Source organism: Ascaphus truei, chromosome 2 (assembly GCF_040206685.1).
Source record: "Ascaphus truei isolate aAscTru1 chromosome 2, aAscTru1.hap1, whole genome shotgun sequence".
In the NCBI taxonomy this organism is placed as follows: domain Eukaryota; kingdom Metazoa; phylum Chordata; class Amphibia; order Anura; family Ascaphidae; genus Ascaphus; species Ascaphus truei.
In genome coordinates, this window is record NC_134484.1 from 13,444,492 (window position 1) to 13,468,446 (window position 23,955).

Consider the following 23,955-nt stretch of genomic DNA (forward strand, 5'->3'; position numbering starts at 1 on the left):
AACTTTAAGAAAAAAAAGCAAAAGGATATGTAAAGGCTACAGGTCTATTTATCCCATCATCAATCCTACACACTCCCTCCTCTTTCTCAGCATGATATTGGCTTACCTGGCCCAAGAAAATAGACTGAGAGCACAGCGATAGTGAGAAGACTCCTCATCTTGAGAGGTTCCCAGAAGCAGATCAGGAATGGTTCCTTCAGCTCAGGGACGACATTTTTATACACACTCGGCTTGGTGACATAGACGGATATTCATCTTAGACCATTTGGAGCTCCAGTGGCTTTGAGGCATTGGATGAACACAGAGACCCAGAACAACTGGCCAGACCAGTTTTTCTTTTAAATTCATTTTTTTTTACACCCTTTGCCCCTCAATGACAAAAATGTCATGTTTGGGGCATATGACTTTTCACCCGTTGCTTTCTCTTTGCAGGCTCAAGTATTTCCATTACAATGTTATCTGGTTTGCTTTACCCCTTCCCCCCTTTTTTAAACATAATTTTTAAAGGGAAGTTCCTGTTTATAATTTATAGGACATAAAAAAAGGTCTTTCCCTCAAACATGTTAAAATGTGATGTGGCTTTAAGTAATGTTGTGACGGCAGGGGGTAGCCGGCCTTCATTAATGAAGGTGATGCCCGGCTGGCTGCCCCTGAAACCGTATTTCAAGGGATCAGAGTGTAATTTCTCGTGTGTAATATTGTACATTACCGTATTGCCCTGTAATTCTGTCCCCCTTATACTGTCCCCCATAGGGTTATTAGCTAGAAATTGTGTGTGTGGGGTTAACTATGTAAGCCCAGTGGCCAATTAATGCATTCTGTACTGTATTCCCTTTTAATCATGGGTCCCTGGCAGCTACCTGGCTGTCTTTGTAGCTAAAGCCCTCTCCCGCCTTAAACCTTTCTCACTGACTGCCCCACACCTCTGGAATGCCCTTCCCCTCAGTACCTGACTAACACCCTCTCTATCCACCTTAAAGACCCACCTTAAGACACAATTGCTTAAAGAAGCATATGAATAGCACTGGATAATCATGGACACATGATACATAAAGCTTGGCCCCCTGCAGACGCACTTACCAGAACTCCCTCCTACTGTCTCTGTACGTTCTCCCTACTTACCAATTAGACTTGGCCCTAAGCTGTCAGTGGGGTTGATCATTTTAAGGTTATGAAATGGAAATGAAAGTCCATATTGTAAGATGTATTCATTCCTGGTGGGATTTGAGCTTTGATCTTTGAGGTCCCTATTGAAAATGCTGTCACTTCCCAGTGCTGGAGATGAGCTCAGCCCCATTCAAATTCATGGCGCAAAAATAGTATCCAGCATTTACAGGTGCTTAGCAAGGACTACTATGGAGAGAGACCTCGCTCAAACCCCTAGATGGAGTAGCGTGCTGCCAAGGGAGTGTCGTGATAAAGATGGGGGAATGTACCTGAGACAGGTACAAATGGTCCCTTATATTGGCGCACAGCAGACCCTTATGATATACTATGGTCAGGGGTGAATGAATATGTACAAAGCACAAAAAAATAAAAAAAGTTTATTAAATATCTTTAAAATGTTGTGTGGTGTAATTCACTTAGATAAACATAGACTGGATAAGTCTATACTACTACTGGGTATCCCTAGTCAGTGCCAGTGTGGGGTAGTGATCTCATGCCAGATGGCTCAAAATAGGAGGTGTTTGAGACAGAGTGTGAGAGATCACTGCATGCAAATGTTTACTGATACTCAGCCAAATCTTGATAGTGTGTGTAGCAAGTCTAGGTTGTATGGTAGCTGCCTGCACTGATGTAATGCGCTGATTTGGAAAGGCTAAAATCCAAAGCTAAACAGCACGAAGGTAACTACCTATGCCTGGGCTGAGCATATAGTTCCCAGCCGTGCTGTGTCGTGTAGTGAGAGAATCCCACTGCGCGTGTGTCACGTGGATATTGTCGGAAGAATCGTGAGGGCAGATGAGATTCATGCGTATATGAGGCAAGGTAGGTAAATTACAATTGCTATACCCTGCTTTGAGTATAGGTATCTCTAGGGTTCATAAGAGATGTGCAGCTGTATGGTAAATGCTGTATACCTCCAGGACTGAAGGACAGATAGCCTAGCACTGTTGTGCTTATAGGTAAGAGACTCTCTTACTGCGCATGTGTAGCAATGTTCCGGTGCAACTAAGGTAATGCCTTGCGCTGATAGGGCAGGGTAGGTGGAATGAACCTGTATGGATTACCTTACAGTAGTGCAGGCAGCTACTATACAACCTAGACTTGCTAATAAGTGAATTACACCACACAACATTTTAAAGATATTTAATAAACTTTTTTTATTTTTTTTGTGCTTTGTACATATTCATTCACCCCTGACCATAGTATATCATAAGGGTCTGCTGTGCGCCAATATAAGGGACCTTTTGTACCTGTCTCAGGTACACTCCCCCATCTTTGCTTAGCAAGGACTGCAATAAAAAAAGGTGGGATGAGTGAGCTTGGAAACAGGGAGCAGGGGGCACTAACCTCCATGTTGTTTAACCAACTGAAATTAACAAGCGCACACAGCCCCTGTAAGCTCAGAACCCAAATCCACCACATCATACTGTATATATTGTGTCAGAAAGAGTGTTATTAGGATTGGGACCTCATGTATAGAACAAAAGACAGAAAGTCCCTCTGCTACATCTCACGTGACATATTATATAGTTAAATACGTATCTGTACATCTTCTCAGAAGCATTTTGCAGGTACAGCAGTGTTAAGACCTACAGACGGGCCATACTGTGACGTGGCTGTAGGCTTAAAATACTTTGGCTTAAGAATTGAGCTTAATGGCCCTTGCTTCTGAGAAGATATACAGATAAGTATTTAACTATATAAGTTGTCACATTAGATGTAGCACTGGGCCCTTTTGTGTTTTGTTCTATACATGAGATCACAATCCTACTAGCCCTCCTTTTGACAATATATGTGATGGAAGAGGTGGTGGATTTGGGATCTGAGCTTGAAAGGGCTGTGTGTGTGTGTTTGTCAATTTGGACAGTGCACATAATGCAGATAGTTTAGCTGGATGGATCATATTATTTGACCGTCTTTGAATGTTTAGGTGTAGCAATAAATCTGGTTCTGGCATAAACCCCTCTGCATAAACCTGTGAAAGATTTTAGAAGCTGATTTGTCACCATGGCACAATGGAGAGCAAACCCTGGAACATCGCTTCAAAATACACATTTTTATCTCTCCCTACATATTGGTGTAGGGCATTGGCTCACTACTAAGGAGTTAATATGTCCAAATACTACCTTAACTACTCCCTTTGGCTACCTAAGCAACTATTACGGAATTTGGGATGGGGGTGGGTTTTGGGGGTAGGTGCCCCCAGGATGGGTGGTTTGAGTGGGGGTCATGGGGTGGTGTTAGGGTTTAACCCCTTGTTTGCCTTACTGGTTAGTAAAGAATTGCCATTCAATGCTTTAATAGCCTCATAGGTAGTCAAGGGGGTAGGTGGTGTAATGTTAGGAACATGTTAACCCTTTAGGTGACTGTGGTTTATATTGGTAACTACAAACATTAAAGGAGTTCATCTCTATTCTGCACTAGGGATTGTAATACATTTTAATACATAACCCGATGATAGAAATATCTTATTCCACTCCCCCACTGCATGGCTTGAGGTAATTACAGTAACTCGTACTTATCTGTTGAGTTAATTACCGCATTGTGATTGGCATTTAAATATTGCACTAGGTCAAATTTGAGCACGATGTCAATGAGTTTGGTCATAGCTTTGCAGTAAAACCACATAATATATATTTTTAAACAGCTGCGATATTAACTCCTATTTAACAGAGTTTGATGACTCCTGGAGTGGCTGGAAATGGGGTGTGGGGGGCTGCGGGAGGATGCGGGACGATGGGGAGGATGTGGGTGGAAGGCATCCCCCAGTTTCAGAGATCGAAAAACAAACAAAGATGAAATGAGAAAGTTGGCGAACTCAAAATATATACAGCTTAACCCCATTATAATGCGGTGCTCGGGGCCACAGAATGAGACCGAGTTATAACCGGGATCGCAATAATAAAAAAATGGCCACCGCGATCAGGGGTTCCGTGTCCGCTGGAGGGGGAGAGCAGGGATAACTCTCCCAGCTCTCCCTGAAGCCGGCGTCAAAGCGGTAACCCCACGCAGCACTTACCCAGCATCTACAGCAGCTGATCTGTGTTCTGTGCAGAGAAGCTGTCTCCAAGAGGGGGAGGGGAGGATCTCACGTAGTCTGGGCCAGGATATCAGCTGTCTCTGTGTGTCCCGTGGCCAGGAACCAGCTCCCTTCTCTCCTCCCCCCCAGTAGAGGTACAGGGAGGGAGGGAGGTGTGTGTGTATGTGTATGTGTGTGAGTATATGTGTGTATGTATGTGTATGTGAGTGTGTATATGTGTGTGTGTGTGTGTGTGTGTGTGTTTGTGTGTAACAGTGACAGACTGAGGGGACAGTGTGTGTACTGTATGTGTGTAATGAATGTGGAAGTGATTGATGTCAGTGAAAGCCAGCTTTTTTTCCTTGTGCAATATGACTTCCAAAATTGAGCTCCTTACATTGACTCCATGGGGTCTGTCATTCTTGTAATTGATGATGTTTTCAAGTCAAGGTGTACTGTAAGTGTGGGGCACATTAGGTCTCAATAAAAACTGAAGTGAGTGATTTGACTTAGCTATGCCGTTTATCCACGACTTCCAATAAGCTTAAACTCATTACTGCCTAATGCTGCTGAAAATTACACAGAGACAGTGAAGAATTCCCGGCTAGAATGTGCTGCTAAATGAAACCATTTTATTGTAAACTTTAAATGATGTCTGATCAGACAATGTTTATTTAACTCATCTTAATCCCTACTTTAAAATGTGTTTAGAAAGTTGCACTTATGACTGCACAGATTCCCACTTGCACTTAAAACCCCGGAAAAATCACTGTACACTTGCTGTCAGATTTTCCACGGTTGCCAGCTATTTTTCTTATCGCATGTGAAAATGCATTTATGTGTACATATTTACATTGTAATTCTGAGAGCAGTTGCTCTATTAGTTATCATGCAAACTGGAAGTAATGAAAAGTAGGCTCCACAGTGACAGCACAGCATGTCTTGCCCAGGTTGCCATGGGTGACTAGTAAGCTGACATCCTGGGGACCCAGCAAAGAACAGCCACTGACTAATGACTTCTGGATTCCAAGTGACTTTGGATCCTTAATGGCCCAGACAAAACATATGACCTGTGTGTGTGTGTATACTGTATATATGTGTGTGTGTGTATATACTGTATATATGTGTGTGTGTGTGTGTGTGTGTGTGTGTATATGTGTGTGTACAGTATATACAGTCATGTGAAAAAGAATGTACACCCTCTTTGGATTCCATGGTTTTACATATCAGGACATAATAACAATCATCTGTTCCTTAGCAGGTCTTAAAATTAGGTAAATACAACCTCAGATGAACAACAACACATGATTTATTACACCGTGTCATGATTTATTTAACAAAAATAAAGCCAAAATGGAGAAGCCATGTGTGAAAAACTAAGTACTGTACACCTTATGATTCAATAGTTTGTAGAACCACCTTTAGCAGCAATAACTTGAAGTGATCTTTTCTGTATGACTTTATCAGTCTCTCACATCGTTGTGGAGGAATTTGGGCCCACTCTTCTTTACAACGTTGCTTCAGTTCATTGAGGTTTGTGGGCATTTGTTTATGCGCCGCTCTCTTAATGTCCCGCCACAGCATTTCAATCGAGTTGAGGTCTGGACTTTGACTGGGCCATTGCAACCCCTTGATTCTTTTCTTTTTCAGCCATTCTGTTGTAGATTTGCTGGTGTGCTTGGGATCAATGTCCTGTTGCATGACCCAATTTCGGCCAAGCTCTAGCTGTCGGACAGATGGCTTCACATATGACTCTAGAATACTTTGGTAAACAGAAGAGTTCATGGTCGACTCAATGACTGCAAGCTTCCCAGGTACTGTGGCAGCAAAACAAGCCCAAATCATCATCCCTCCACCACGGGGCTTGACAGTTGGTATGAGGTGTTTATGCTGATATGCTGTGTTTGGTTTTCACCAAACGTGGCGCTGTGCATTATGGCCAAACATCTCCACTCTTCTGTCCAAAGGACATTGTTCCAGAAGTCTTGTGGTTTGTTCAGATGCAACTTTGCAAACCTAAGCCGTGCTGCCATGTTCTTTTTAGAGAGAAGAGGCTTTCTCTTGGCAACCCTTCACAACAAACCATACTTGTTCAGTCTTTTTCTAATTGTACTGTCATGAACTTTAACATTTAACATGCTAACTGAGGCCTGTAGAGTCTGAGATGTAACTCTTGTTTTTTTTTTACAATTTCTCTGAGCATTGCACGTTCTGACCTTGGGGTGAATTTGCTGGGACGTCCACTCCTGGGAAGATTGGAAATTGTCTTGAATGTTTTCCACTTTTGAATAATCTTTCTCATTGTAGAATGATGGACTTTAAATTGTTTGGAAATGGCCTTATAACCCTTCACAGATTGATGGGCAGCAACAATTGCTTCTCTCAGATCATTGCTGATGTCTTTCCTCCTTAGCGTTGTGTTAACACACACCTGAATGCTCCAGACAGTAGTCATGCAGTGCCTGGCATTGTTAAATTGCTGTGCTCATTACATTTTCTTGCTTCTGTGTCTTTACAGACAACTGTGGGCATAGTAGGCAGGGTTTCGCAGGCAACATCTCGCTGGCCCTTACCCCGTTTCCATGTGCACTGACTAGACATGCTAGGAATTATATACATTTTCCTAGGCAGCAGACAGAGTGGCAGGAACTGAAGACTGCATTTTATAATGTAGCAGTGCACCCAATGTGATGGGTGCTATAGATTGCACACGTGTTGCGTTTACCCCGCTACGTGAAAGTGAGATGTGTTTCCGTAACAGGAAACATTACCACTCGCTTAATGTGCAGGTAGTATGTGACGCGCACATGAAAATTCTGAGTGTGGTGGCCCTATTTCCAGGTTCCTGCCATGATTCCTATATCCTGCAGAGCTCTTTAGTCTTCCGTGCATTTGAAGTGGGGAAAAATGGCGACGGTTGGCTAATGGGTCAGTCAGTGTTATACAAATTGCACTTAGAGTATATCCAAATTTCATGTAGAGGTTTATGTTTCATTATTTACCGTTAGGTCTGGAAATAATTGGACACTGATACAAGTTTTGTTATTTCGGCTGTGTACCAAAATAAATTCAAGTTACAGTTAAATAATGAATATGGACTTGAAGTGCAGTCTATCAGCTTTAATTTGAGGGTATTCACATCCTAATTGGAGGAATTACACCTCTTTTATATGTAGCCCCCTCTGTTTCAAGGGACCAAAAGTAATTGGACAATTGACTCAAAAGCTGTATCAAGGACAGGTGTGGGCTATTCCTTTGTTATTTCATCATCAATTAAGCAGGTAAAAGATCTGGAGTTGATTCCATGTGTGGCATTCGCATTTGGAAGCTGTTGCTGTGAACCCACAACATGCGGTCAAAGGAGCTCTCAATGCAAGTGAAACAGGGCATCCTTAGGCTGCAAAAAAAAGAAAATCCATCAGAGAGATAGCAGGAACACTAGGAGTGGCCAAATCAACAGTTTGGTACATTCTGAGAAAAAAAGAATGCACTGGTGAGCTCTGCAACAAAAAAAGGCCTGGATGTCCACGGAAGACAACAGTGGTGGATGATCGTAGGATCCATTCCATGGTAAAGAAAACCCCCTTCACAACATCCAGCCAAGTGAAGAACACTCTCCAGGAGGTAGGCATATCATTATCCAAGTCTACCATAAAGAGAAGACTTCACGAGAGCAAATACAGAGAGTTCACCACAAGGTGCAAACCATTCATAAGCCTCAAGAATAGTAAGGCCAGATTAGACTTTGCCAAACAATATCTAAAAGAAGCCAGATCAGTTCTGGAACAGCATTCTTTGGACAGATGAAACTAAGATCAACCTGTACCAGAATGATGGGAAGAAAAAAGTATTTAGAAGGCTTGGAACGGCTCATGATCCGAAGCATACCACATCATCTGTAAAACATGGTGGAGGCAGTGTGATGGCATGGGCATGCATGGCTTACAATGGCACTGGGTCACTAGTGTTTATTGATGATGTGACGGAAGACAGAAGCAGCCAGATGAATTCTGAAGTGTATAGGGATATATTGTCTACTCAGATTCAGCCAAATTCAACGAAGTTGATTGAACGGCGCTTCACTTTACAGATGGACAATGACCCAAAACATACTGCAAAAGCAACCCAGGAGTTTTTTAAGGCAAAGAAGTGGAATATTCTGCAATGGCTGAATCAATCACATGATCTCAACCCGATCGAGCATGCATTTCACTTGCTGAAGACAAAACTTAAGGCAGAAAGACCCATGAACAAACAACAACTGAAGACAGCTGCAGTTAAGGCCTGGCAAAGCATCACAAAGGAGGAAACCCAGCGTTTGGTGATGTCCATGCGTTCCAGACTTCAAGCAGTCATTGCCTGCAAAGGATTCTCGACAAAGTATTAAAAATGAACATTTTATTTATGATTGTGTTAATTTGTCCAATTACATTTGAGCCCCTGAAATAAAGGGACTGTATATAAAAATGGTTGCAATTCCTTAACATTTCATACAATATTTTTGTTCAACCCCTTGAATTAAAGCTGAAAGTCTGCATTTCTTCTAATGCATCTCAGTTGTTTAATTTCAAATCCATTGTGGTGGCGTACAGAGTCAAAATTATGAAAATTGTGTCAGTGTCCAATTATTTCCGGACCTAACTGTATATGTAATATATAAGCTACAAAAATATATTTTTTGAAATTAAGTATTATGTATGTTACATACAAAATATATAATCCATGTGAAGCAGCTTTCAATTGTCATCAATTATTAATCACACAACAACAGGGAATTAGTGGCCAATACACACAGTCATTGCTTCCACTTTGCAGTAGTAATGCTATAGCCATTAGAGGTGAGATTGTATAAGTTTATAATGTTCAACGGATGTGATGATTACAGTATGTCTAAGCTAATTATTTGTGAATCTTGGATTGTAATGGCATATGTGTGGTACATTCTTCACTTTGTGTTTCATATACTAGGACATGGCAATAGGCAATGTTTGTAATATATGATAAAAAAATAAATACAGCGCCTGTGATACCATGCACCCAAATTGCTGCAACCCAGGTCCTGATTGACAAAATGCCACACCCTGCACAGATGCCTATGTATAAACCATTAATGGGGTGAAACAGGATGATGGAGGTGTAATTATGTTTAAAATAAAAAATAAAAAAGTGAAAAAATGTGCAAATAAAAAAATATAACCATACAAATAAACAAAATCTTAAAAATGTTGACGTAAAAATGAATGATAAAGAGAAAGTTCAAAAAAATGTCTATTGAAAGTGAAAAATAATAATAAAATGTCCTAGAACTATTTGAAAAACCTTAAAGGAAATATGTGGTCCGGGCAGCTTCCTTCTTGGGGTCAACAACCTCCCAAACGATACCTATTAGAAAAAAAGAGAAAGAAAAAGCGCCCGATCCATGTGTAAAATCCAATAATAAAGGTTTAATTTACCACGAACATAGACAATTGCACACTCACACTTTGCCAGTGTATTAAAAGCGTTGTATGGGACAAGCCCATGCACCAAACAGATGTCAGACGGCAGCAAGTTCCCTCCATTCAATCTAGCTGTGTGAACGGCATGGCTTCACTGCTGCTGGTGTCACCGTCTCAGCGTCTCTCCGGCAACCCGAATGAGCAGCCTGCAGTTCCTGTTCAGCACGGCTCGTCTTAGGCAGATTTCCAGGAACTTCTTTGCTGATGTCTGCTGTTGGCGTCTGGACTGCTCCACCAACGTAATTCATTACCCACAAGCCCTACGCGTTTCTTCTGACTCGGCGGATTTCATCAGGGGATGGACAATCATTGTAATGGCTTGCTATTTATAATGCCTCAGTCCAATTTCACAAATACAACCCAAATGGTTTAAATAATTAAATCAGGTCATCTGTGCTGGATGTTATTAAAGTTACAGGTTTAAACATACCACTTTAAAAGAGAGCAATAATTGGAGATAATATTGATAAACTATATCACATGTCATAAATGGCTATAAAGAAGTTTGACATATATCATACACAAAACATTGATCTAATAAACATAGTTAATCATTTTGGAAGTTTCAAAAAACAACCCATATGACCAAAAATATTAATTACATATAATTCTTTAGATATCAGATTAATTGAAATACCATTAATTTATAATACATTGATATAATTTTATCTAAACAGTCATAAATCAATGTGTCCACTTTACAACCATATTAAAAATGTCAAGGATAACCATATATATATATATATATATATATATATATATATATATATATATATAAATAAATGACTAAAATAATTAATTAATAAACTAAAACACAGTACATTATATTGATATTAATTAAATGAATATCTAAGCTTGATAAATTAATATCACACATCGTGACACTACGTATAGTGAAACGATGTGTGACTTAAGGAAAAAATGAAACATTAAAAATAAACATACTACATGTTCCAAAATATATGAAAAACAAAATATGATAAACATAAAAACACCCCATAATACACAAAACCTATACAATAACAAATAATTTTATACTTAAAATAAATGAAGTATGCATAAAATATACCATGAATGATCTAATACCTAATAAATGGAATGATTATTAGAACGAATTAATGGTGTGTTTGTATATTAATGGAATTATATATATATACACCAAATTGAGAGAGACCTATGAAAATTTACATAAACAGAGGAAGTATGATCTTTGAATTTGGATATACCTAATATATACTCATGTGTGTTATTTATATTAAGCTAATATATCCCAAATGAATCTTGTGAAAATTTGGCCAAAATGTTAAACTAAAAGACCATTTTATTTATTAGTTATTTATACATGTATATTTAGGCACTGTACCGTATATAAGTTTTTCTGGATGTGCACTGAGCTTTGTCTGTGTTTTATGTTATGTCTCTGGTTTTAAATACATATTGCCATGCTCAGTAGCACTCCTCTGTGAAACTTATATGCTTATATATATGTTGTGGGTATTTTGGGGGTTCAATTTGAGCTTATAGGTGTTCTGTATGTTTTATAATTCTTGTGCAGCAAGTCTTGGCTGTTTTGGAGGGTGGCAACCTCCTATCCAATTGAAGCTCACTCCCTCCCACATTTAAATGGTTAAAAGCTCACTCCATGGCATCTCCAACTATCAGGGGAACTTGCCTGCATGCAGTGTGATTGTGACAAATCTATTACAGAGTGCTTTTCCTGGTAATGTACAGGTTAATAAAAGCTTCAATCAGACTTAGAACTTTTGCATCTCATATTGACAGATTTATTTTAAATCATTCTTCCTGGCAATGCACAGGTTATTAAGAATGTATATTAGTGTAGGGACCCTTGAACGTGGTCTGCCGTGAAGTTTGGCTCAAGGGCTTACAACAATTTGGCCAAAATGTTAAACTAAAAGACCATTTTATTTATTAGTAATTTATACATGTATATTTAGGCACTGTACCGTATATAAGTTTTTCTGGATGTGCACTGAGCTTTGTCTGTGTTTTATGTTATGTCTCTGGTTTTAAATACATATTGCCATGCTCAGTAGCACTCCTCTGTGAAACTTATATGCTTATATATATGTTGTGGGTATTTTGGGGGTTCAATTTGAGCTTGTAGGTGTTCTGTATGTTTTGAAAATTAAAAGAGACAAGGGAAAGATTGAATTAGTTAATCATTATATGGAATATAATTATGTTAGTAATATAATATAACAAAGGGGAAAGGAAAAGGAAAAAGGAAAAAAGGGGGAGGAAGAGCGAACAAAGAAAGATTGTAATTAACATGGAGATCAGATGCAAAAATCCAGCAATCCACAATAAATAGTTTCATAAACAAATAAAGATGAATAAATAATTTGTGAAATACATAGTATATAAATATCTAATGATATATATAAATAACATTAACCAAATTAATTTATAAATATTATATGTGTTTATTTAAATACTTATATATAATTAAAACTATGTGCTTGATATATTTATATGGAATATTATAATTCCGTGAATAAACTAAGACATGTAGTGATATAATTAATAAATTACTAAATATTTTAATTTTATACTTTTAATTTTATAACTTTATATACTATTCAAACTATACTCCCGGCCAGGGAACCCTTCAGACACAGCCACATGGGGAAACAGAGGGAACATGCTAAACATGTTCAAACCAGACCTCTGTAACCCGAATGACAATGAAAAAAAGGGGAGGATAAAAAAAAGGAAAACAAAGGAAAAATAGCCATTACACTATGGTGCTCGTATCGATGCAATCATTGAGACCCATTGGATTCAATGTATCTAATACATAAATCCAATAGGTCTCCCTGATATTTAATTTCTTGTGTCTATCACCATTCAGTAATGTGGAGGGGATTAGTTCCAGTCCCATAACAGAAAGTGAAGAAGGATCTTTATTATGTTTCTCAAGATAGTGTCTTGATAGGCTATGTGTAGTCAGACCATGGATGATATTACGCTTGTGCTCTAAAAAGCGTGTGCTCAAAGCAAGTGCTGTCCTGCCAATGTATTGATAACCACAAGGGCATATAATGATGTAAATAACAAATGTAGATGGACAGTTGATCTGACCTTTTACTGCATGAATGGATTTATTGTAATGTGAAGAGATATGATTCACTTTTTGTAAATGTCTACTGCACCGACACACTTTATTCGAGCAAATACCCAGTATGTACCTGGCAGATACCTGGAATGCGCCGCTCCTCACCTCTGACAAGCCCCGTTGCGTTTGCCTTCCCAGCCTGGGTTCATGCCTGGCTGACGGGCGGCTGATCTGTTAAATGATAATGATTAGGATTTAATAGGCTGCAATGCTTCGCGTGTCTACCAGATGGCATAAATTCATGAATTGTAATGCAGTATATATATATATATACTGTGCAGTATTGCAGCCAGCGGGAATAAAATGCTTCAATTCCTGCCTGGAAAATACCTCAATGCACTCGGGCAGAAAACAGTCACAAACCTCAATACACCCGGGTATACCCGAATTCGTGGGACTAGCCGAGCTCGAATAAAGTGTGTCGCAGTGTACACGTTAGGCATCTAGTGCGCCCACAGGATGAATTACCATTCTTCGATATAACACGTATGGAATGATCTATGTTTTGCTTCAAACAACTTGGAGCCAATACATTTTTTAGATTCCTTGCTTTTTTAAAAACTACAGGAATTCTTGATGGTAATTTTGAGCCAATAATAGGATCTCTCAAAATAATACTCCAATGTCTATTTAAAATAGATGCTATATCTTGAGCTGCATTATTATATGTGGTAACAAAAAGAGGAGATTTATCAGATGTTCTAGATTTCATCAATTCTATTAGTGATACTTCTAAAATTTTTCTTTTTTGACCTCTCCAGCAGGTCAACACGGTTTAAGGCACCGATCTGTCTGAAAATCTCATGAATAATGTGTAAATCATAACCTTTTGCTGTAAATTTTTTAACCAACAATTCCCCCTGGGCCAGAAAATCAGAATTTAGAGTACAATTTCTCCTGATTCTGAGAAACTGGCCCCTGGGGATGTTGTCTAGCCACTTTCTGTAATGCTTACTTTTATTTTGTAAATAACTGTTAGCTGCAACAGATTTAAAATGAGTTTTTGTAATGATTTTATGTTCCTCATTGATACCTAGTTCTAAATCTAAAAACACTATTTTCTCCTTACTGATGTCAAACGTGAATTTTAAATCCATATCATTGTTGTTAAAAGAATTTAATTGTAATTCCAAATCTTCCAAATGTCCATCCCAAATTATAATAATATCGTCGATGTAACGGCCATAGAACACCAGGCCAGCCCCCAGACCTGCATCATCCCAAACATGGTGTTCCTCCCACAAACCCATGTAGAGGTTCGCATAGCTGGGGGCAAACCTGGCGCCCATGGCCGTCCCACATACCTGTAAATAATATAAATCTTCAAATAAAAAATAATTATGCTTCAAAATAAATGAAATGGCTTGTAATATGAATGTAGTCTGCCTATTACTTATATTATTTTCTTGATCTAAAAAGTATTTTGTAGCCAATAGACCTTTATCATGTTTAATACATGTATATAAAGATGCTATGTCGCATGTAGCCCAGATATATGTGGGTTTCCATGTGATTTCGGAGATGGAGACAAGGACGTGCAGCGTGTCCCTAAGATAAGATCTTAATTTGCTCACTATAGGTTGTAAAAAATAATCTACATATTGGGACACGCTGGACGTCATCGACTCCACCCCCGAAACGATAGGTCTACCTGGAGGTATAGTAATGTGTTTATGCAATTTGGGGATGTGTTAAAAATAGGGTTTCTGGGTGAACGAATGTATAAAAAATTATATTCTGATTTGTTGATAATGCTCATATCAAGAGCTTTCATCAGAAAAACCTTATACTGAACCTGGAAATCTTCCATTAGATCTTTACCTAAAACGCAATAGGAGGATTGATCACATAGTAGGCGGTATGCTTCAGTTAAATAGTCCACTCTGTCCTGCAGGACAATCCCCCCCCCCCTTGTCTGCCTGTCTGATGATAGGATTACCCACATTAATTAACTCTTTTAATGCAATATTTTCTTCTTTAGATAAATTCTTTTTATGTATAGTAGTAGTATTCTGACACATAGATTCAAAGTCTTTTAGCACCATTGTATAAAAAGTTTCTATAAAGGCTCCCTTTGAATGGTACAGAAAAAAATGTGGATTTGGCTGTAAATGGAGAATGTAAAAGGTTGTCCTTTTGATTGATATCTATAGAACTCCGAGGAATTTCATTATGTTCAATATTCAAATATGAACCCTCCTGACCCTGTTCAATAAGTAATTCTAGCTGAGATGCAGCATAACCAATATTAACATTGGATGATGGTAGATAATCTGATTCATGTGTTGTCAATTGACTTAACTTTTGTAGTTGTGTTAACTCTGATGTTGGTGCATTTTCCACAAACAATGCAGTCATTGCATCGATACAAGCAACCTCCTGTGCACTGAAAATACCCTGTCGATCTTTGTTTTGTAATGTAAAATGTCTCATAAGAGTAATCTTCCTAATATATTTATTCAAATCTACAAATAGATCGAATCTATTAGGAAGACTACTGTGTGCAAATGAGAGCCCCCTGGCCAGGAGCGAAACATGACTAGCAGATAAAATGAATGTAGATAAATAAAAAATACCGTGACTTTCTGGATTGCTGGCCCTTAACTTACTCTCCTTTTTTCTTTGTTCGCGCCTCCCTCCCCGGGTTCCTCGCTGCTTCTCTTTCTTCGCTGAGGTGTAAATGATTGGTAAGTCGGTTGCCGGTCCCAAATGGGTATGATTTCCCCCTCTCTCGGGTCTCCTGTTGTGTCACCAGTTCTAAAAAAGAAGCAGTGTGAGATTTTGTAGTGGTAATGTTGCTTTCAGAGCCAGTTTTTATAGTTTCTTTATTTTGGGTCTTAGGTATAGCACCACTACTTTTTTCCGATTCTCTTTTCTCCAATATAATCTGTTCACATGATTCACTTTTATCTTGTAAAGCCTCAAACTTGTTCTCCGCTGGACATGTACAGTAAACGGAGACTTTTGTGTTGTTTTTTCAGGTTTAGTAACATACTTATCCTTATATTTGGATCCTGAATGAGTGGATCCTTTATCCCTGCTGTTATCTCTATGGTTTTCAGATTTATTGTATTTATTATATTTTTGGGGGGTATAATGTTTAGATCTATCTCTTCTATCATGTCGTCTCCAATCTCTGACTTTGTCAGTAGCATAGTCAATCTGATCTCTGACATACTTATTACCTTTTCATTCACTTATTTCTTTCTCATATTGGAGAACCCTAGAATCTACTAATTTGTCCAATTCTAAAAATTCATCACTTTCTGTAAAAAGGGACCAAAGTATGTTGTATTTGCTCCATTTCTTTGGCAATTTCAATCAATTTATTTTCCCTATAATTGATTAATAATCTGATTAAAGTGAATGAACAAGATTCTAAAGTATCATTCCATTTAGATTTAAAATCAATATTTGTCTCAAATGTAGGTTTTTTAGTAAACCTCAGTCCTCTAGGGACCATTTTGGCATCTAAATAATTTTGCAATGATAAAAGGTCAAGCCAATGTTTCATCTCTTCCTTAGCCAGCCTTTCAAGCTTAAAAAAGCTGGTCTTTAAATCTATCCTATGCTCAACAGTTTCTGACATGTCAATTTCTGCAGATTCAGCATATTGTTGTCTCCTAATAAGCCTCTCTTTACTTGATTTCATCATCTTGACAAATCAGAACCAGCGTGACAATTGCAGGATAAGTGTATACACCGCAGGCAGCTATCAACAGTTGATGATAAACAATGATAAAAAAATAAATAGACAGCGCCTGTGATACCATACACCCAAATAGCTGCAACCCAGGTCCTGATTGACAAAATGCCACACCCTGAACAGATGCCTATGTATAAACCATTAATGGGGTGAAAAAATGTGGTAAGAAACAGGATGATAGAGGTGTAATTATGTTTAAAATGAAAAATAAAAAAGTGAAAAAATGTGCAAATAAAAAAATAAGTTACATATTACATTAACATTCATGTTTTTTAAATCTCTTATAGGTGATTCACGATATGGAAGCCGGCCCTAGTTTCTGACACCACTGGGTAATACTCAAACCCCTGCAGTGGAACGTTATAATGCAGCACACCCGCTCGGTTATTGAGAGGACGTTTGGACTGTTTAAAAGTCGATTCAGATGTCTTGATAGATCTGGTTGTGCCCTACAGTACTCGCCCCAAAATGTTGCTGACATAGTGATTAGCTGTTGCATTCTGTACAACATTGCACTATGTCACAATCTTCAAGGCAACATACAGGAGGATCTGGAGGAGGTACCTACTGTGCCTCCTGCAGGTGTAAGAGAGCAGTCAGCCAGTGGTGTAAAGCCGTGGCCCCTTTTATTCTCTGACATCTCCGAATTTTTTCCGAATGCCACGCACTTCGCCGCGTTCATGCCGCATTCATGTTGCATTCATGCCGGCGTCACCTGCGGTTGATGTGTTTATTGATGTGTTTATTGATAATGGTTCGTATTTAATTGGTTGCAATTCTTTGCGTATCCGCCAGGTGGCAGATATTCATGAATTGTAATGCGCATGCGCTTCAGTAATGTGTCGACGTGCAGGTGTTCCATTGTAACATTCCACAGTGGTCCATTGTAAATTGACCTTGGTACTGAAGAAGTTACAATAATGTATCAATTTAGGCTTTTCATATTAAAAACTAAATGCACAGTGTCTGGTGTTTTATTGTCCTGAGAGTTCCGAGATGAGTGCACCGCTGCAGTTCATGTTCCAAAAACCCGACATAACGTACGCTTATTTAATATGGGCCGCGATTAATGCAACAGATGATAAGATGGCAACAGTTGGTCAAATTTATCAGTATTTTATCGAAAACTATGACTTTTACAAATTTTCACAAGATGCTCGTGTGTGGAAGCGTGCAATAAGGAAAAAGTTAAGTATCGATCCGTGTTTTTTTCATATTGATCCCGCACACGGTGTTAAAGAAGGGTATTGGTGTGTAGCCCCAGATTTTTCCCGTATCTTTGATCATGGAGACTTTAAAAGGCGAAAGGTCATGTTAAAACCAACTAAGAAACGTCAGTCGCAGGCAAGCATTGCGCCAGCGCCAGCACCGGCTTCCAATAACGGTCCGACCGTCAGTGAAAACCTGGTGACCGGCAACCCTTGCTGTCCGTCCCCGCCCGGATACCTTGCAGCCTGAGCTGGATTTCGCGTACAGATTCCATGCATTTGCATCGTTTGCATGCGATTTCCAGCCTCATCATCTGACTACAGGTGTAGTAGTCCCGTTGTCACCTGTCAACTACATGTATAATCAAGAATACGGGACTGGCAGTGGCTCGGCGCCAGCTGATTGGCAAAGTCTATGGTGAGTAATGTTGCCGTATTTTATTCTGTTTTTGAAATCTCAATATCAATGCACAGTCAAGCGATTCTCCTGTAAGCAATATCATTGGCTGAGCAGCTTCTACAGTAGATACTGAACAATTGGTAGAAAGCTAGGCGCATGCGCATTGGAACCTTCTTGAAACGCATATGTGTGTCATCACATCGACAGTAGGCGCATGCGCATGTGAACAGGAAACGCCCCCCAAGAAAAATATTGGTGGGACTGACTGTGGGAACTTCTTTAGGGGACTGACGCACCATTAAAGTAAAACTTGTACTTTTGTTTTTCCTCAGAAAATAAAACTTTGTCATCTCATGCGGAAAACAGCAAATGGAGGGATTTCGATGGATAACATCGCTTTGTGTAACAATGCCTGCACATTGCTGAATCAGATTTAAAAAAACACGTATCGGAGTCAACAGTTTAGTGGCCGTTGTTATTGATTAGGATAGAATACTGTAACTGAGAGCTTCATAGAAAACCTGAAACAGTATGCTGTTGTTTTCAGACCGTATACAATACTTTTTTTTATATATATATATACTGTATAATAAACCCGAAAAATAAAAAGTATGCATTTATTCTACATGTATTCCAGTACATATGTGTATTCTATATTCGTAAAGCAGGTATTGTTTTAATACTCTTGTGATGTACAGTACTGAGCATGCCTACAGTATACAGTACAGTACTGTACAGTATGCCTGGACAGTAGTGTACTGTATGTTCTAGAAACACTGTATTTTGTTACAGTATAAAAGGAAACAATGGAACAATTTAAAACAAATCAACATTTTCTTTTATTGTTGGAGTAAGTACAAAAAGTGTACAGCAATTCAAAACATATACAGGTGTATGGTGTACTGCTAGTAAAAACATTTATGTACAGAAAGTCAAAACATTTACAGTAGGATGGTGTACAGTAAATCAGGCCTTCACAATTCCAGTCCTCGAGGGCCGCAAACAGGCCCGGTTCTCTTGAAAACCGGGCCTGTTTGCGGCCATCGAGGACTGGAGTTGTGCAGGTCTTGTGTAAGTAAAAACATTTCTTTATTAATAAAATTTAAAACACGCAACATCTCCTTTATAAAGTACAGAAAGTCAAAACTTTTACAGCACAACAGTATGGTGTTAGTAAAAACATTTCTTTATTAATACAAGTTAAAACAAGCAACAAGTAAAAAAATAAACAACATTTGAACAGTCACGCAAATTCGATCCCCACCAGATTGTCCTTCCAGGGCCGATTGCCTTGTATAACGCAAAATGCCATTAATGGAGTCTCGAACGATTTTCATTAAAGGCTCTGAAATTGAAAAATAGCGCCGCAATTCCTCCACAATAGTCCTTCTTAAATTTTTAAGGATGCGCCCTTTTTTCACTATTTCCTTCGTAGTTTACATTTTTGGCCCACTCACAGTACACCAAGTAGGACACGTGGTGCTTAAAAATTAACATGCCATACTTCTGGGGTAAACCAGCACTCATCACCCTATACTTCTCCCTGAGTGCCAATGGCAGCTCGCACAGGATGATGTCGGGCACCGTATCGATGCCAGCGTATGTAGGTTGGATTCTGAGAGTGGGTGTGCTTCTGGGAGCGGGTGTGCTTGTGGCGGCGGGCTAGGGTAGGTTGTCTGGGAGGATGCTTTCCTCCTGTCTTGGTCGCTGTGTTGTCTCCTGGCATGATCTTGACGGGGTTGTCATGTCATCAACGGCATACATGTACACGTATTCTTCTGGTGGAGGGGGTGCGCTTGGTGATGGAAGGCGGTCGAAGGCCCCATTCATCCGATCCATGCCACCCTCCTGCTCTGGCGTTGGAGATACAGGAGCATGAACTCCGAGCAAATTATGTATCCCCGCTATGTCAGTCTCTATCTTCTCCATCCGTTGATCCATCTTTAGCATGGTCTCTAAAAGAAGATCTATCTTTACCAGCATAGTAGAGTTCCCGGGGATATCGACACTTAACCCATTCAGCATGCGGTCTAACGAGCTGGTTCTTGTGCATGGGGTGCTGTGGACATCTGGGTGGATGGGTGCTACGGAGAATGAGATGCGGGGTTCCCTGGAGAGAAGCGGCAGCATCGTCAAAGAGGGATGGAGAAAGTAACCTAAAAGTGGCGTATCATACCATGCACTCCCTTATCCCTCCTTTTTGACTACTTTGAACTAACCACCAACCCAGCTACCCATACTTATTTTGGATACGCTTATTGTCTAATGTAAGGGTCCAACATTGAGATGTAAGGGCGTCTGCTTCAGAAAAGGGTATTACCCTGTCCGCTCAGGTTGGTTCCAGCCTGCTGGCTGGGCCTCTCCATGCTTCTCTGTTGGTGTTATAGCTCTTCCACCCAGAAGCACCCTTGAGAAGCCCGCCAGCATCTCCTTGTCTCTTCAAATCTCCAACAAAAAAGAGAGAGCGTTGCTACACTGCACTACCTTATCTGGCTTGAACCATATCTAAATCATTGAGGGGGTTGGCAGCCAATTAGAGCACAGATTGTGGTTAGGCATTCAATGATAGGAGGGGAAAAATCAAAACTTGCTAATGGAAATCGTGCCTATGAGTTTGAAATGCAGCAATCATTTTCCTGTCTAGCCCCGTACCCCCTGTGTTCTTGGCTCCCCTGTGTCTAGGTGAAACAAAGGCTTTCACTGAAGATAGCAAGTCCACAGCCCTTCCCCCTCACTATGTTGCAATTAACACAGGTAATCCCTATACTTGGGGTGGTGGCATTGAAATACTAATTCACATCTGGCTGCCTTTAGTCCTGTATGCAGTTCAGCTCACAGCACAAACACAAAATGCATTTTAGTTTTAAAATACTTTAAAACTAACATTTGGTCCCTAAAGCTTGCACTCTACAATTTGGACCTAAAATGTGGGGTCTGTGAACTGGGGCACTAAAACCTGTTTGTAGGACACCAGCCCCTGTGACGGTGAACGGGTACCCAGGCCAATAATAAAGGTATTATGCCTGGCTAGGTGTGCCTGAGCCATATTGGAGCTCGGCAACCCAATCATGGCAGAAACACTGTAATTTCAATGTAAATTTATATGTGTCTTACTGTTCCAGCAACAGAGATTTCCCTGCTTCAGCACAAAACAGAATAGTAGGACCGGGCAGGGAAATTAATCACATTCACGTTCCCCGGTATATTCCCAGGTTCAAAACATCTCCCCACCAGGTATAAGGTGGCGAGAGTAATGTCATTTCTGCGTTAAAGTGTATAAATGTAGCAGTGATTTCCTGTGAAAGTGTAAAGAAAAAATGGTTTTAAAGTTTCCGGTGCTTGGCAGCATAGAAAGCGGCTTTTTACTAACTTTGGCTAGGAAGCTAATAGAGCGCTGAGATGTGCTGTGAGCGCCGTTCGGGTAAAACCATGAAAAGTCAAATAGCGCAATTTTTATACATTCATATAAAAATTGATGAATGAAAGTCCCCCTATTTTAATTGTACCAATATGTTAGGCACATAGGAATATTCATTTGAAACGCCAGAGGAAGAGGAAACACTTAATTCATAATCACTGTCATCCAGCCCCGGACTTCTAAGAAACTCCGCTGGCGTGCTGCCAGGATGTCTGAAAAAGTCCAGAGTTGAAAGGCTCAAGCTGACTACGGTGTGAAATGGGGAGGTGTAACCCAAGTACCCATCTTAGTGTAAAGTCTGGGCAAGTTAACAAATGGTGACTCCAGGTAAGGAGGTTGGGTCTCATATGCTAAGCGGCAAAGATGCGAAGTTCGCGCACGCCCTTAGCAGAATGAGAAGCCACCTCTGCTAGGTTTGCAAAGTATTGGCAACTCCAGGATAGGTGGGGAAAATTATTCCCATGGAGGGATTGGCTGCACAGGTTAGGTATAGGAGTTTTAACCCTATACGAATCCGTGCAGCCCATCGGTTCTCCAGTTCCAGCAAAGTCCTACATTTCTATAACATCGTAGCCAAGATTCGTAACAAGGATAAAGATTTCATAAGAACTGATGTACCAAGATCCAATACTACAGCGACAGAACAAACGAAGCACCTTCGGCGGAGTAACAGCGGTTGCGAGTGGCGCCACTGACCAAGGACTGTTTCCAGCTCTGTTTGCGAGCAATCCCCAATCTTGGGAAATTGCTCCTAGAGACATTTGTTTCCAAGATTTCATTTTTTTGCGAATAAGTTTTTTTGTTTGCCCTGTCCCAGTAAATGTATTTTGAGTGTAATTGTATAACATAGTGTGTGTGTCATTTGTTGAAATAAATTGTAATTTATTTTATCACCTCGCTTTGCTCAATCAAAGGATCCGGGTATAAATGTGTTAAATGTGCTGGTCTCCTGTGACAGCCCCTACACCCAATACAGTAATAATAACATTTGATCCCAAGACCTGACACTCTAAAACTGAAATCTGCAAGCTGGAGTTCTAAAACCTGCGTTAGCATACAAGTCTTCTAGATCCAGCTCTAATACCTTACTGGCAGGCAATACAGGTTAACCCTGTTTGCCCCCAAATATCCAGCTATTTCCTCATGTTCCAGAAGTCTCTGCCCTGCAGCTATTTCTCATAAGGGGCCATCCATGCAAGGCAGCCCACATATAAGCTTGCACAGGCAGCTATGGGACCATGAGTCAAAGGGAATAAGCATAGAATGCATTAACAATGGCCCACTGGGCTTACATAGTTAACCCCACACACACGGTTCCTAGCTTATAACCCTATCGGGGACAGTATAAGGAGAACAGAATTACAGGGCAACACGATAAGGTACAATATTAGACACAAGAGCTGACACTCTCAACCTTTGCCATATGTTTTAGGGGCAGCCAGCCGGGCTCCACCTTTATTAATGAAGGCCGGCTACCCCCTGCCATCACAGCACTACCTCACATACATGTGACAGATACAGATGTAGCCAGGCTCCAATGTAAACTGGGGCTTTCTTCCCAATAGGACCAACTGCAACGAGGATTCCCCATTTCCCAGCTAAGCAGTGGCTGAGATCCCATGGCTTTCCCTGGCAGAAACAACTATAAATCTGTACTGTACATCACAACTCCTGTGTCTAAGGCAAATACAAACACCAAGGGGCCTATATACTAAGCACCACAAAGGGCTTTTTTTCGTGCAATATATATATTTTTTAATTGAGTTTCTGTATTGTCAAAAATTAGCTTTTTCTATTTTTTTCTGCAAAGAAATGGACTGCGCTAGGTATACAAATGGTAATGATTTGCTCTAAAAAATAATGTTACTGTACTCCAAAAATAAGGAAAAGATGCTTTCAAATAGTCCACTAAGTTCATCACGGTGTAAACCCAGAGTAAATAATATACAGGTGTTTTTCTTAATTGGTATTTCCGGAAAAGGTTTTAAGTTGTTGAATAAATAGTGTGGTGTTGTTCCCTGACACACGAGCACCTGCATTGGAACCAGTCGGATAACCTGCCTGTTTTGTGAGACAGGGAAATAAAGAATGTTTTTATAGCAATGTTTGCCTTTGTGGGATTTTCTTCACATGCAAAACGCACAACCTCTGCCTGGCCGTGTGATCCACGAGGAAGTGGAGATAAGAGGGCCCTGCTACCCCAAGCTTATTTCTGGGATCTATTGATAAAGATATATTTGCTGCCGTAAGTAGGGATGCACCATTCAATGTTAATAGGAATCCATGGACTCGCCTCGGTGAAAGTAATTTTGCTACTGTCTTGGATTGCACCTCCTCATGCCAAATTGCTGCCTTTGTGTTCTGATTTAGCTGTCTACATTACATTTAAATCTCTGTACG

At 39.9% G+C, this 23,955-nt stretch overlaps 1 protein-coding gene across 1 annotated transcript in view; it reads right to left on the reverse strand.

The window, feature by feature from the left end:
• The window catches only part of PSCA (prostate stem cell antigen), a 49,970-nt gene extending 45,510 nt beyond the window's left edge, over positions 1 to 4,460 (reverse strand). The window contains exon 1 of the mRNA XM_075588993.1: positions 4,187 to 4,460. Within this exon, the coding sequence (XP_075445108.1) occupies positions 4,187 to 4,193 (7 nt within the window). The 5' untranslated portion in view covers positions 4,194 to 4,460. The remainder of the gene's footprint in view (positions 1 to 4,186) is intronic.
• Positions 4,461 to 23,955: the final 19,495 nt, after the last annotated feature.